Genomic DNA, 16,716 nt, shown 5'->3' with positions numbered 1-16,716 from the left:
CATTCCTCTTATGTCAATCAAAATTTCTATTGATTTTTAAAAGCTTAGTGCTTTAGGAGAAGTGAAAGGAAATCACAAGTGTTATTTGCCACTAGAGGATGCATTTTCTCTTGCATTTTTTCCCCCCTATTGTCACACTTCGCAAGCACTTATTAAATTTTGGTGGCTCTAACTGATTAGAGAATAAAAGCCTTGGATGTGCTTCTTCTAAGAATAACAACTCATACAATAACATTTTTTTCATCCTCAATCTTAGATTATGACTTGGATCAGTACTCTGGTTTGATTGTTATTAATTAATATTGTCTCTCTTACCAACAACATTTCTCAGTACCCCTCTATCTCTCCACTTACCTTACCTTGTAGCGACTGGGCTATTTTAGCGTCTTGGGGAAAATATTGATTAACTCGATGTCAGTAGGAGGCTCAGGTTTTCATAAAAATGATTTGTACTTTAGTTCAGACATAACTTCCCCAATCCCCTCTGTATTTAGACCTCTATAAAAAAACTAGTTAGTGTATAGGCTTCAATCTACACACTCAATAAATGAGGATTAGTAGCACCAAATGATCTAATAATGAAATCACATAAGCTACCAAACATGAGCCTATGAATGTTCAACAAAATAAGAAGCATTAAATAATTGGAATCACATAATAAAATATGCAAACCAATCAAATACTCCAAGATTTTGTTACTTCTCTTTGGTCATATGAAGTGTGCACATAACTCTGATTTTGGTAGCACTTAGACTCCGAGCTCCAAGAAATATGATAAAAAGATAGGATTTCAAATGATAGCAAAATGACATAGGTTCAATCTGAAAGTCAGTTATGAAATTAAGATATATGAGAATTGTTTATATAGATTTTTTGGAAATCCATAAATGGTTGAGATCAATTTGGGAAAATCATGATGAATGGACAAGGATGAAAGAGACTGGAGGAAAAATTGGAAAGTTTCCAATTTTAAATTGAAAAAGACAAAGGATAAAATTTGAGATATTTTCAATTTTAGAGAGATAAAGTTTCCAAAAATTAAAAATTGATACTTCAGAATCATTTCTGATTTTGTATTTTTAGAAAAAATAGATTTTTTAGTTTATGAAGATTTTCTAATTTTTAAATTTCAATTTCTCATAAAATTAATTTTTCATATTTTAGAAGATTTAATTGAATTAAAACTTCAATTAGATTTGAAAGATGAAATTAACTAGCACTTGCACATTTATGTACGTGCAATGATTAGCGATAGGAATGATTTGTGTAATTGAATGAAAGGAAACAAAGAACTATTATGGTTAAATTTAGAATTATAATTAGATTAGGTTTACAATTTAACTTAATATTTAATTAGGATTAGAGTTAAGTTTGAGGTTACATGTTTCAAGTTGGCCAAGATTAGATTTAGGATTATGATTTAAATATATCTTAAATTTTTAATATCACTTAGGATTAATGCAATAGTACACTAACATTTCTTAAAATCAATTACATAGTGTAAGATTAGGGTTAACTTGTTTATGTGTAAGTATTCAAGTTAGGTTAAAAGCTTATTTCATTGGAGAAGATTTTGGACAATATTGAAAACTCATTATTTTTAGAGTAAGGGTTCAATTTCTAAGTATGATTTAATAAAGCTTAATTTTAGGTTAATGGTTGATTTATTAAGATAGATGGATTTATATTTTTAGCAGGTGAATACAATTTTCAATCCTTAGACAATATTGAATTAAGTTAGGATTAAGATTATGTTTAAGGTTTAAGCCATAGTTAAGGTCACATTGTAGTTACATTATGGTTAAAGTTTGGATTAAGGTTTAGCCTAGGGTTAAGGGTTTGGGAAAATGATTATTGTTAAAATTGGGATTATGATTATAGTTAGGATTGACATTATGGTTATTGCTAGGATTTACATAATGGATAGCTCTATAAGTTGTGAGAATATGATGATCTTAATATACATTATTATAATATAGGTAAATAAATGCTTATATTATGTATTATGTTGAAATTAAAATAAAATAATTTATTTTAAATAAATAAATAATTTTAAAAATTATGAAAATAAGAATGAAATAGAAATTAATTTACATATATGACAAACATTTCTAAATTTCAAATCCTTTTAATGTAAAAAATTTCAAATTATAAAATTAAACTATAATTTTACAACTAAAACCTAGATACAAATGAAATCTCTCTATTTATTAAAGGTATGTAAACAATATTTAATTGCATACATTTAATTTTTATCTTAATACTTACTAAATTAAAAAATTGAAATGATTTTATTTTAAAATAGAAATAAATTTGTATAACATATATTTTAATTTTCCTTCTAGTTTCTAAATCATTTCAAATTTTAAAACTAAACAAAGTTCTATATCGGTTTCTCAAAATGAATCAACATAGATTAGAAACTAAAAAAATGAAATCTATACTTAAATGTTACCTTTCTATATTTATTTATTTTTAAAAACATTTCTACTTTATTTTATTCTTTTGCATGCATATTGATAAGAAAAAAATTATTTTATATTTATACTCTAAACAACAATTGTATTAGAATTTATAAAAAATATAGAAAGTAATCTATGTATATAACAAACTTTTCTAAATATGAAATTATTTTTGTGTAAAAAATCAAATGATAACATTAAACTACAAATTTAAAACTAAAATCTACTTACAAAGGAAATATGTCTATATCTATTGAAGATATGTAAACTACATTTTTTCATACATTTTATTTTTATCTTAGTAATTACAAAATCCAAAAAATATAAATATATATGTGCTGGATATATATATTTTAATTTTTCTTCTTCCTTATATATTATTTAAAAAATTAGAATTATATTAAATTATATTTTAAATTTTCTAAAATGAACCAACTTAAATTTAAAACCAAAAAACTAAAAATCTAGACTTAATGCGAACTTTATATATTTTTTAACAATATAAATATTTGAATTCTATTTTATATTTTTGCATGCATATAATTTCAAATTGTAATTGACTTTCAATATTTTTTCTTAATCAATAGTTCTAAATATAAAATCTAGATACAAATGCAATCTTTTTTTATCTTTTAAAATTTTGTATTCTATTTACTTTATGCATTTCACGTTTTAATTTAAGATAATTTAATTTTTTAATTTTAAAATCAAAATGTGTATATAAATTAACTTTTATTATTTTTTAAGATTTATTGAAAAAAATATGAGTCATTGCCAATATATTTGATAATAAAATAATAGACTTTTAAGATCTTTCATAAATAACACAGATTTATGAGTACATCTATTTAGAAATGAATATATTTGGAAATCAAATCAAGGCTATCAAAAATTATTTGAATAATATATAAATTGAAACAAAACTAATATGATTTAATCTTGTTCATATTTATTTTTTGTCATGCATGTATTACCATTTCTATTTGCTTCCTCAACTTCTCTATAATCAATATGCATGCATTTTGTAATTGCTCACTATGCATTTATTACTATATGAAACTTGTCAAACAATTCAAACGAATATATAAACTTGTTATAATCTATATGCATACATTTTGTAACTACTCATTATGTACTTATTATTATGATAAACTTGTCAAGCAATTCAAACCAGTATATAAACTTATGGCATTATAATAACTGCATATATGAAGAAAAAAAAATTGAACATGCACAGAAGATAAAATAACCAAAGTTGTTGATAGAAAATCCAATAGAACCTACACAATGTTAGAAATGAGAGAAGAAATAGGTTAATTCATAAACATTTAAGTTAAATAGAAGAAGAAATAGAGACTTTTGAAGAAGAAATAAAAGTTTGAAACTTTCCTACAAAAGTAACAGTGATAAAGGAAACTCCAAAATTTTTTAACCGAGTCTTTTAGATCAACGAAAAATCATAAAACTGTGAAGTCTTACAATATTTCCGTCTAGTCTTACAACATTTCTGTGCAAAAAAAGAAAATTGAGGAGCAAAGCTCCCACAATAAGCGTATCGACTTAATTAGAAATTGAAATTTATGTGAAATGAAGATGAAATTAAATTAAATTTAATAAAGAGGAATAGATTAGTTAATTTAAAAAATCAATAATTATTATTGAAATTGTGGGAAATTGAATTTAATTAACTGATAATGATCAATTAATTAAATGTAAAATAATTAAATTAATTAAATTAATTTAATTAAAATTAGGTTATGATTAAATGATGCAAAGATTTGATTATAGAAGAAATAAGATGATTAATTAATAATTAATAGAAGAATAATAAGCATGTTAAATGTAAATTTGCAAGTCTGTCCATTTTTGGGTGTCTACAATTAGACCCCATATTAGTGAAAAAAATAATTGTATACATACACATGTACCGAAAAGAAATAGAAGTGATTTAAGGATGCCCAAATCCTTAACCTTTATTAATTTCTTGATAACTCTACCTTTTACCTCACATTGCCTAGGGTCCTCACTTTCCCCATGACCCTAGTGTTAAATTTTGTAGCGAGAAAGTTGTCTAGCCCTAATTAAATAATTATTTATTTTACTGAGAACCTTGGTTAATTAAATACTTGTTTAATTATTAGATGCTTAAAACCAATTTAGTTATGGTTGTTAAGATTTATTTTATCTCAGCCAATGTCAGTCGTTATTTTCTTTTCAATGAGAGTAGAATAAACGGAAGGCTAGGTGGTATTTGTAATCATCAAGTTTGAAGATCAAGTCTTGAAGACAGATTTGTAGTAATAGCATATGTATTTGCACTGTTAGCAGATCAAGTAGAAGATCAAGTTTTGTGAAATCATTTGCAGTGAAAGTGAATAATCTTATAGCAGAAGTGAGGGTGCAATGCTAGCGTGGGATAGTAGTGGGGGATATCAGCGGGAGACATTGGGAATTTGTCAAAGTTCTGCTAGTGAGAGGCAAGGGATTCTTTTGTAGATCATACATTGTTGAAGATTAATATATTTTCCATCTGAAGAACTAGTTTTCCCTTAGGGGTTTTTCCAAGGACAATTTTGTTCAAAAATATTGTGTCACTGTGTTCAAATTTCTTTTCAAATAATTTTTGTGAACTTGCAATTGTGTTGTTATTCAATATTCGGTTGTGAATTAGTTTTCGACAATTAAATATTCTTTCAAGATAGGAGATTATTAATCAATGATTGCAATAGCTCTTTTTCATAGATTATTAGAGCAATGTTAAGGGTAAAGAATGTTAGTGATTAACCTCAGACATAAATAACAATTACATGCAAATATAACCAATACCAGAAAATAGTAGATTGCATAAAAGAGAACACAAGACACCAAGAGTTAACGTGGTTCACCCAATCCTTGGGCTATTTCCAACAACAAGAAGTCCAATATTATTATTATCCAGTGATTACAAATTGATTATGATTCGTGATCCCTTACAGATCAATACCACAGCAAGAAGCTACAATATCACCATTCATCATGAAATCTCTAACCCTAAGCATTTTTATACAAGCTTTTGTTGTTTACAAAATTAGTGCTAGAATAATAGAAAAATAGTAGCCTATTACTTTTACAATATAAGGGCATTTTTGGTTTTTGGGGGGCATTGACTCTTGACCCCACCCTGTAATGTGATAGGGAGCACACTTGGGGTGCTCACCTAGGACCTTGCAGGGGCGCTACCCACAACCCCCCGTAGAAATAATCTATCCTAGTAAAGAAATTAAGGGTTTATTAAAACCTGATCTCTTTAGATTTATTATTGCTTTAATCCCTTAAGATGGCTTCAGCTTTTGTGAGGGATCGAGATAGATTGGATGGTGCCTCAAATTTTGGTGTCTCGAAGGCTAGACTTTCTTTATTGTTGGAAGAGAAAGGTATTAACAATTATGTTACCAGTGTTGTACCTATACCTACAAATGTGACACAACTTGCAACATACAAGAAGGACGATGCCAAGGTGAGGACGATAATCCTTGATGGTGTCAAGGATCAGATTGTTCCACATATCTTAGAGCTAGATACATCAAAGAAGATGTGGGGTGCCATTTTGAATATGTACCAGAATGCTACCACCAACATGAAGATGATTCTTAGAGAAAAGTTGAAGAATACCCTGATGAACCAAGGAGAAGATGTCACAAGTTACCTTACCAAGATTAGACTTGTCAAGGATGAGTTAATAGTTGTTGGAGATAGTCTTAGTGATGACGAGCTAGTGAGAATAGCCCTAAATGGGTTTACTATGTAGTGGAGTGTCTTTGTTCAAGTTGTTAGTGGATGATGCACCTTATCAAGTTGGGATCGACTATGGATTGATTTCACTCAGTAGTTTTTTAGACTATGTCTTGTCAATGAGGCCAACAAGAGTCCGAAAAATAAAGTGGAACATGAAAGTGTTGCCCTAGCAGGAAAAGGGAAAGAAAAGAAGGGGTCTACCAAATGATAAAATTCACAAAGTGAGAAGAAAAAGGACCTTTGTAAAGTCAAGTGCTTTGGTTGTCATGAGTATGGTCACTAAGTCAATGATTTCTCAAAAAAGAAGAAGGCAAAGAAGCGGCTAGTAACTTCAACAAGTGCAAAAGAACTCGCTAGTAGAATGGAAGATCAATTTGCACTCATAGCTTGTTTGGTTAGTTCAACCTCACAGTGTTTTTGATATATAGATGAGGCATTATTTTATGTGATACGAGTTAGAGAGTACTTCTCCAATTATAAGGAGAACACCAATATCCAAATTTCTATAGGAAACTTGTCCAAACTCAACCCAGTTGGGAAAGGGATTGTTTAGTTTTAAAGGGAGAATGGAAAGATAATTCCACTTCATGGTTTGTTGCATGTTCTTAGCTTAGGTATGAATCTAATTTCTATATATGTTCTTCAAGATAAGGGGTATAGTGTACACTTTAGAGGGACTCATATGTTGATTAAGCATAAGGATTGGAAATCACCCATAACTATTAGAATTAGGAGTGGTCGCCTTTAGAGGTTGTAGTTTGATACTCCTAAGGCACTCATAAGTAGAAATAATCCTAGAGATCTTTGAGAGTTATGACATAGGAGGATGGGCCATATTCATTGTGGAGCACTTAAATTTATTTGTGAGATAATGATAGGTGTTATAGAGGTGAGCACAAAGCATGATGATGTATGCATGCGATACCAAATTTGAGGGTGTTCTTGATCTAGTGCATTTAGATGTATGTGGACCGATGATGATGAAATCTCTCAAAGGATATGAGTACTATGTTTCTTTTATTGATGATTTCTCCAAGAAGACCTAGATATACATCTTGAAGACCAAAGATGAGGTTTTTAGTCGATTCTAAGAGTTCAAGGCTCTTGTGGAGAATGTGACAAAAAGAAGATAAAGGTTCTTTAGTCAGACAATGGTGACAAGTACAAAGGAAACATCTTCCAAGAGTTCTCTACTAAGGAAGGAATCAAGAGAGAGTGGATTGTTCCTTACAATCCACAATAGAAGGGAGTTGCTGAGAGGGAGAACCATTCTACATCAGAGGTCTCAAGGGCTATGCTACATGACCAGGACCTGCTTGACTATTAATGGGAAAAAGCATGTAGTACAACACTTTACATTCAAAATAGGGTTCAACACAAGGTGCTAGGGAAGATGATACTAGAGGAAGCTTTCATAGGAAAGAAACCAAATGTTGGTCACTTTAGAATATTTTAGAGTTTGGCATATTCTCATATTCCAGGTGATACACGTACCAAGTTAGATCAGACAATAGAGAAGGGGTACTTTGTTGGGTACAATGAAACCTCAAAGGCATATAGGATTTTTATTCTATGGATCAGAATAATTATAGTTAGACGTGATGTTAAGTTCATGGAGGACAAGATATTTAGAAGGTACAAATTTTTACTTGTAGATGATCAGAGTGAGCAACCAATAGAAGCTCCAAGACCTCTAGTCAAGGGTAACAAAGCTCAAGTATAGTTACTAGTATGAGCATAGACTTAGGTGGTGAAGATTCACAGAGTATGGAGTAACATGCGCAATAGGAAATGCATCTAGAAGACTTAGAGGTTGATATTTCATCCTCTATAGTTGGCAATAGGAACCATGAGGTTGAAGAGGCACAAAGGGATACTCAGGAGTTTGTGGGATCTCCTAGGAAGAGTACTATACAATGGAGGAAAACATTCAAGTTCAATGACTATGTGGCATTAGTTAGTCAGTTGATAGACAATGTGCCTTCTAGTTATTAGGAGGTTGCACAACATCAAGTTGAGTATGGGACTAGATATGTTCAAGGTGAAGGTATCAAGTTGATGGGCTATATTGACATAGATTGGATAGGCAGTGCGATAGACATAAGGAGCACTTCTGTAATGCCTACCCCTACTTGACTTTTCTGATTTGTTTTAATTGGATTCTTTTAGGCATGTTCTATTAGTATGTTTTATGATTAGTGGTGTTAGATTACCGGAATTGATTAGTTGCATTTCATATTAAGTTGATATCTATTTATCTATCTATCTATCTATCTATCCATCTATCTATCTATCTACTATCTATCTATATATTGAGGTACTTAGTGCCAATTATTTTAGTTATTGAATGATGTTAGTTAGACGAATGATTTTTATGCAATTTCTAGGGATACTTATCCCATAGTTGCATGTGTTTGGTGTGCGTGTATGTTTTCTTTATGTTTGATGTTTCTGATATGGTTGAGGAAGGGAGTCGTAGTCACCTGCTAGTCGAGATCGACACGATGAACCACTTCCTACCATTGCTTGTTTAGTTTAGAATATTGTGTTTGTACATGTGTGGATTTTATGCAGATTATAGGTACTAGGTATCGACTTCCCTGTATTGCCAAGATGAGCGCACCTTATCATAGTATTTCAATGGTATAAGTGGGGATATAACTCTTGAGTCCAAATACTAAACCCTAAGCTAATTATCCTAGAAAATAGGACAAATATTTGAATTAGTTTACCCATCCGAATTTTTCAAGTGACGTGAATTCGTGATTTTGACCCTGGTGTTTGATTCAAGTGTTCTTTGCCTTTAGTTGAGTTGTCATTTTTCGTTTTATGGGTATGTGGTGATTTTTTGTTATAATTAAATCAAATTAAAATATAATTTAATGATTTAATTTAATAAAAAAATTATAAATAAATTTGATATTCAATTATATTTAATTAATTGAGAAATTAATTAAATAAAAGAATTAAATTTAAAGATTTTATTAAAGTTCTATTTTGACGTATTTATATTTATTTAATTTAATGATAATTATTTAGGAGTTTTATTTTAATAATAAACTCTAAATAATATTAATAATTAAGTTAATAAATATATTATTAAAAGTGTCTCGTGGATTAATTAAATAAAAATATTAAATTTAAATATTTTATTAAAGTTTTATTTTTTATGTATTCATATTTATTTAATTTAATGATAATTATTTAGGAGTTTTATTTTAATAATAAACTCTAAATAATGTTATTAATTAAGTTAATAAGTATATTATTAAAAATGTCTCGTGAATTACTTAAATAAAAGAATAAAATTTAAAGATAAAGTTATAGTTTTAATTTTGGCATATTTATAATTATTTAATTCAAGAATAATTTATTTAGGAGTTTTATTAATAAACTCTAAATAATATTATTAGTTAAATTAATAAATATGATATTAAAAACGTCTCATGGTTAATTAAAGTGATAAAAAAATTAATTTAATAAATATATTTTAATTTAAATTTCTTAAAGTTGTCGCATGAAAATTGTATATAGAAAATTCAATATTTAATTAATTGAAAAAATAATTAAATAATATAATTAAATTTAAAAGATTAAATTAAAGTTCTAATTTTAGCATATTTATATTTATTCAATTTAATAATAATTATTTAAGAGTTTTATTTTAATAATAAACTCTAAATAATATTATTAGTTGAGTAATACATATTAATTGATTAAAAAGAAAAATTAGAATATGTCAATATTTGATTAATTAAAAGCTAATTAAATTTATGATTTAAATAAAAAGTCTAAATTTAGAAAATTTGTTAAAGAAAGATTAGAATATGATGATTTTAAATTAATTAGAAATTAATTAAATATGTACTTCAGTTTAAAATATTTATTTTAAAAGTCTAATTTAAGAAGTTGGATAAAAATAGAATTAAAAGATTAAACATTAAATATTATTTTATTATGATTATTTAATTAATAAATATTAAATTAGAGTTGCATTTAAATAATCAACGCTAATTATTCTTATTAATTTAAATAATAAACTATGCTTTAAATAGTGCTTACACTAATTAATAAGTCGAGGAAAAGAAAATATAAAAGAATATTTTAATTAAAAAGTTCTTTAAATGTGCATGAAAGAATTAAATTTAAAAGATTTGATTAAAGTTCTAATTTAGGCGTATTTATATTTATTTAATTTGATAATAATTTATTTAGGATTTTTATTTTTAATAAACTCTAAATAATATTATTAGTTAAATTAATAAATATTATATAAAAAATTGTCACATGATTTGATAAGGGAGAGAAAGCTTTAATTTAATAAAGTTTATTTTAATTACATTGCATAAAGTGTGTGCATGAAAATTAAAATATAGTAATTAAAGACAAAGGGTTTTCACATGATTGCATGATCAAAGCCTTGATTTGGGGGAAAAACTCTTTATTAAAGAAATTAGAGCTCATTTCTAGATACACAGGTTTGGAGGAGCCAATTTTTAAAAATAGGGTTTTCGAAGGAAAAGGAAGATTCTTGTGTGTTTGTGCATTCATTGTTTTAGCATCAAATCCATGTAGGATAATATGGGTTTTTTGCAGTAGTTGCTCAATTTTCAAATTCATGTCTTCTTCATGTCTGTTGTGTTTCTATTTTCAGAAGTTCTTTGGGTTGAAACTCTTGTTTGAGAAAATTGATTTCTATTATAAAATTGTTCTTATTTAATCTAAAAACTTTTAGTAAATATTGAACTTTAGGGTTTTCAAAATCTAATGAATTATGAAATTCACTTTTGTATGCACTTTATGTAACGTGTGATTTACTGGTGTTTAGGTTTTGGAGTTTGACTTAGATTTGGCCAGTCAAGATGTTTACCAGAGGCTTGAGAGTTCTATTCTGTGATGTCATGATGATGTTTTGATCTTGATCTTTTATACTCAACCACAATAATGTGTTTGGTATGCTCTATGAGATGTTTTGATGCATTGATTGTTCCTTTCCAATGTTCTTGTGTGAAACTGAGGTGAATGGTGTGACTTATTTAATATAACCTTTGAGTCTTCGATCAGTTATATTTGGATTTCTTTCCAGTCACTTTTATAGGACTGAGGTGTTTGTATGATTTGTTCTTGGTGATGTCATGGATTGGTTTCTGTATACTTGATTTTGGGATCAGTCCTGTTAGGATGATCGTATTGGTGGAATCCGTGATTATGATCAGTGTGTTTTTAGTACAGAGTAGGATTAGAGTAGAGAGGACGCTTGGTTGTAACCATGCATTGTTAGCATGCCTTGTTAGTATGAAAGGATTGCTAGGGTAACTCTAGCATTGATTCGTGCAATGACACTTGTCCACTTGCATAGTAAATTTCTTACGTGTCTGTGTTGCCTCTAGGATTAATTGATACTTGTGTCTCGGTACCTTTGAGTTAGATTGCTTTTAGGTGATTCCTTGAACCTAGATGTTGGATTTGATTATTGAGTTTGATATCATGTTTGGGACTTGAGACTATCTCCTCAGCGTGGTGGGAGTGGGCCTTTTTGGGTTCCACGAGGTTGGGTGGTAGTACTTTTTCTTATACCATTGAGATCTGACTGTCAAATGTTGCTGGTGGATGTGTTTGTGCAAATGTTCCTTTCTATCTATTCTTGTATTTCTATGATGGATGGTTGTACTATTGTATTTTATTTGATTTTATATGATCTGAAGAGATGATGTAATTTATTTCATGATGTATATTATTTCAGCCTTTCATACCCTATGGCATGTATAGTGGATGATTGTGCATTTTTTTTATTGCCAAGTGGCATCATATATAATTGTATATTATTTAAATGGATTCATACTAGTATACTATTATTTGATGTGGATTTATTATATATTAGATTTATTATTAATTAAATTTAAATGTGATTCAACGTCATGGAAACCTTAAGAGTTGTAACTTGTTTATGTATTGTTGATGTATGTTAATTACTTCTTCTATGTTATAACTGTTGTTGTTAAATTATTATCTTTAACTTAAAAAAAAAAAATGTTTGAAAAACTTAGCAAAACTTTAGGTTAACTTCTTTTGGGTCACACAGTGGGGCATTACTACTTCGAGGTGTTTTTTCAGTTTGGGATTAGTAGTTGTTTCTTGGTTCAGTAGGAAACAAAAGTTTGTGGCTTTAAGTTCAGCAGAAGTAGAATACATAACAACTAGCACTATGACATGTGAAGCTATATGGCTCCCAAAGTTGTTGGTAGCCTTGTTTGGTTAGAGAGTTGAAACTACCATGGTACATTGTGACAATCAGAGTTGTAGCTAGCATGGTGACATGTGAAGCTATATGGCTTCAGAAGTTGCTAGTAGCCTTGTTTGGTTAGAGAGCTGAAACTACTATGGTACATTGTGACAATTAGAGTTGGATCATGTTGTTTGAGAATCCAATGTTTCATGATAGGTCTAAACTTATAGACATTAGATATTACTTCATCATAGATTGTGTACATAGATAGGTTGTCCAGCTAAAATGCATACCTATAGATGGGTAGGTAGCAAACATTCTGACTAAGGCATTGGGGAAGGCTAAATTCATCTTCTTCAGGGATAAGTTGGGTATCATGTAGAACAACTTCCTTGCTAAGAGGGAGTATTAATTTTTTCTGACTAAGGCATTGGGGAATTGTAGGCAGTGGCAAAACAACCTTGGTTGCTACTCTCTACAGGGATTCTAATGTCCAACGTAAGTAGACCATATATTTACTCTTTGTATCAAGTAATCTCGTAAAATGCATTTTTTGGGAGTTTCTCTCGGGAGGGATGTTGAAACCATAAGTTAACCATTTACACACACCCACACAAAAATTCGTGATGAATCAAGGAATTTTGTTAAATACTTGTTTTTGTATTGTCTGGGCTTTGAGAGGAATTAGATCTGAGAAGAGGAGGCTATTTTAATGCTGGCCTATATTCGCCCAAGTGTTGGGCAACCTATTTCGCTGCTAGGTAAAATGTGCATCACTTTAGCAATCGGATGCAGGAAGTGTATGTGTTCCATCACACTTAGATAAGCCTATATTCAAAACATCAATCATACCCACAACCTTAACCGTGGTGTGACGAGAAAATTTACCTCTGGTTTGTGGCGATCTCTGTGTATAGTTATGGTTCGACCTCCTTTTTAAGTATATAATCTCATGCTTAAGTTAGGGAGCTGCTCTAGCATGGAAATCTTCCTCAGTTAGTCAAGCAGGGGATTCCTTTTCCATTGGTATTTGTTAACTGTGTCTCATCTGCTATTGACGAGCTCTTCATTGTGTGAATCATCTCCTATTGATAAGGCTGGATAGTCCTCTTCCATCCTCTCCTCCTCAAAGTGCTTGAAAATGATTCATTCCTTAATGTGGTTTTTGGATTCTCTTCTCCTTCCCCTCAATCTATCCTCGCCTCCTCGAAGTTTCTGAACACCATTCATGCCTCCACCTTTGATGTGAAATCCTCTCCCCTTCCCCTATTTCTCTTCTTTCTTCATTGAAGTGTTTAAAGGCAATTGAATCCTCAACTTGCTTATGTCAATGCAATCTTCTCCCCCATCTTCTCAATATATCCTCTTCCTCTTCTTCTTCTTAAAGAGCTTAACGGCCATTCATATCTCCTCTCTTCCCTTCAATAACCCCCTCCTCTCCTCTTTTACGCGTATGAAGAGCATTTATTCATCATATTGCTTTACTTGGTGTAGTCCTCTCTTCTTCCCCTTAATCTGTACTCTTTTCTGCTCTGCTCTCCTCTTCCTCTTAAGCTATCCTGTTTGGTCACTCCCGTGAAGACATCTGTCCTCCACTTCTCATCTTTGATCCATCCATTCGAGCCCCTAATCTATCAAGACCCTACTATCAGGTCAAGTGGCCAATATGCAGAATACTTATGCTTAGGATAGCTTTTATTTTCACTGGGAAGTGGGCTTGTCCTCTGATATCAAAATGATAAGTTAGAAAATGTTTCAAATGAGGAAGTGGTGTGTTTAGAGCTTCTATTCTGGTTGGGAAAGTTGCGTGGGGATTTTTAGCCTGGCTACAATCCTATGTTAAACTTCTAGGGAGACTAGAACATAAGACCTGATCTCACTTACTATAGTATGCTCTTTGTGTTCACACTTGTGTATATTGGTAATATCACCGAATCGTGATTAGACTTGCCCATCAACCTCTCAATAAAGAAGTCAAATTTCAATATCTTGATAGGAGAAGAGAAACAACACAAATACGATACAGACTCAATGAATTCGCAATTTAGCAAATAAACTTATTTATGTTTGTTAATTAATTACTAATGAGACCTTACTTATACTTGTCTATCTATTGGAAATGACCCTTGCATTCTTTTCTAATTTCCCTGACCTCACATTCTCCATTCTTCTTCTCAGAATGTTTTGGAGACAAGATAATTTTTCAAACAATTTCACAGCTACCAGATAACAAGACGATTCTTGAGAACATATGGAAAATAATTACTAGGGATCAACCATTGCCTGATTCTCAGAGTGAGAGCATTCATGAGGCTCTTCAGGAAATACTCAGGCTTAAGCGGGAAAATATTCTAGTCATATTAAATGATGTGGAGCCAAATGTTAATCTCGAAGAATTGTTGTTTGAAGCAGAGGGATGCAAGATTGTTGTTACAGTCTCGGACAGTGTCAATTCCATACACCTTGATAGCACTCATTATATGTCTTCACTTGGAGAGGAAGATGCTCTATCCCTCTTTTGTTATTGGGCCTTTGGACAAGAAAGCATTCCAAATGGATGGTTCAACAAGCAACCAGTTAAAGAGGTATACCTATGTCTATCTACGTCTCATTTGTTGATTTTAGTGAACCTGAAGTCTGCTAAATTTTCCATAATATGACATTATATTTTGCTAGCTGATATTGTTTAGATCTGCTATCCATTCCGTGTTTGCAATTTAAGAAGCATGGTTCGTTTAGTTCAATATGTGTAGATCTGAAGGCCACCCTTTGAGATTATATTGGGGCTAACTAGTCTGTACTAACAGGTAGCAAAAGAATGTCTAGGATTACCACTTGTATTGGAGGTGATTGGACGTTATTTACATAAATATAGTGAAAATGCATATTGGGAATACGCCAAAAGGCAGATTTCACAAGGAAGACAAATCAATATTAGATCTTATGAAGAGGATGTTCTCAAATGCCTAGCACTAAGCATAGAAGATCTGGACAATGATACAAAAAAATGCTTTTTGGACCTGATATTGTTTCCTCAAGTTAAAAAAATCCCTGTTGATGCTTTGTTTGATATTTGGATTCATGTTCACAACTTAAGCCTAGAGCATGCATCGATTATTCTTGTTGATCTTGAAAAAAGAGGGCTCTTGAATTTGGTACAGCTAACTCATAATTCAAGGTGAGTGTCTTCTTTTTGTTAGAAATAGTCAACAATCATGCTATTATAACCAAACAGCAAGTATGCCACACATTTCCTATTAAATTGGTAACAAGATAGGAATTTCCTCCATGAAACTAGGTGATACAACATTATCCTAAGAAGATATGAATGTCTTCCTTGATACTAGGTCATACAACATTATCACCTTATCCTCTAGAATCATCTTCTCATCTCATGGGCTCTCTATATATAAAGGCCATTGCATAGCCTTGAAGAAATCAGTTTGATGAATAAAAGTTTCTTCTCTCTTAAGTTTTTATTTCTGTTTTTTCATTTCTAAGTATTTGTGCTTATTTCAGATCTTAGTAAATCTTAGATCTCTTATTTTTATCATGGTATCAGAGCAAGGTTTAGCCAAGTTCAGCTGGAGATTTATTTAGAAGTTCAGCTAGAAATATTGCTAGAGGGTTTTGTTAAAGGAATATATTGTTGGAAATGGTTTGTTTGCAGAGCTGATTTTTTTTGTGCAGTGATATTTGGTTGCAGGGCTGTTATGCTGCTGGAATATTGCTAGATTTGTTTGAAGGCTGATTTTTTTGCTAACATGGGTTCTTCAAATGAAGTTTTGCCTATCTTTGATGGAAGTGGTTTTGCAGATTGGAAGATTGCAGTCAAGAATGCTCTAAGAGAGAAGGCTTTATGGAGGATATTAAATAAACAAATTAGGGAACCTCAACAAACTGATAAAGAAAAGGAGTTGTGGAAATGTAATTTGGAGCAAGCTAGAGGTATTATTGGTAAAGCTTTGAGCCCCAATCTAAATAGAAGATTTGTTGATATTGATAACCCAATAGAGCTGTGGGAGACCTTAGAAAAAGATTATAAAGATGCAGACATGGCTAGCACATTTAGTATAGAAGAAAAATTGATGAATTTAGATCCATCTTATTTTGAAAAAATGTCTGATTACTTCAATGAAGTTACTTTTTTAAATACTCAGCTTACAAAAATAGGTGCTGAATATGCAAAAAAGGATTTTCAGTTGATTGCAATGGTTGAAAGTAAGCTTCCCCAGCCATATAAGGTTTTTAAGG

The 16,716-nt window shown here is 30.5% G+C and overlaps 1 protein-coding gene across 1 annotated transcript; it reads left to right on the top strand.

The window, feature by feature from the left end:
* Positions 1-5,778: 5,778 nt before the first annotated feature.
* LOC149555861 (putative disease resistance protein At4g33300) lies at positions 5,779-16,213 on the top strand. The gene is made up of 5 exons (XM_089829586.1): positions 5,779-5,875; positions 12,907-12,960; positions 14,641-15,047; positions 15,270-15,640; positions 16,153-16,213. Exons 1-5 carry the CDS (start codon positions 5,779-5,781, stop codon positions 16,211-16,213), a joined length of 990 nt encoding a protein of 329 aa, XP_089685712.1.
* Positions 16,214-16,716: the final 503 nt, after the last annotated feature.

This window comes from Cupressus sempervirens, chromosome 5 (genome assembly GCF_028749045.1).
Source record: "Cupressus sempervirens isolate cs-2001-9-10 chromosome 5, ASM2874904v1, whole genome shotgun sequence".
NCBI lineage: Eukaryota > Viridiplantae > Streptophyta > Pinopsida > Cupressales > Cupressaceae > Cupressus > Cupressus sempervirens.
The sequence above is the reverse complement of the archived record's forward strand: the minus strand, read 5'-3'. Positions and strand labels throughout refer to the sequence as shown.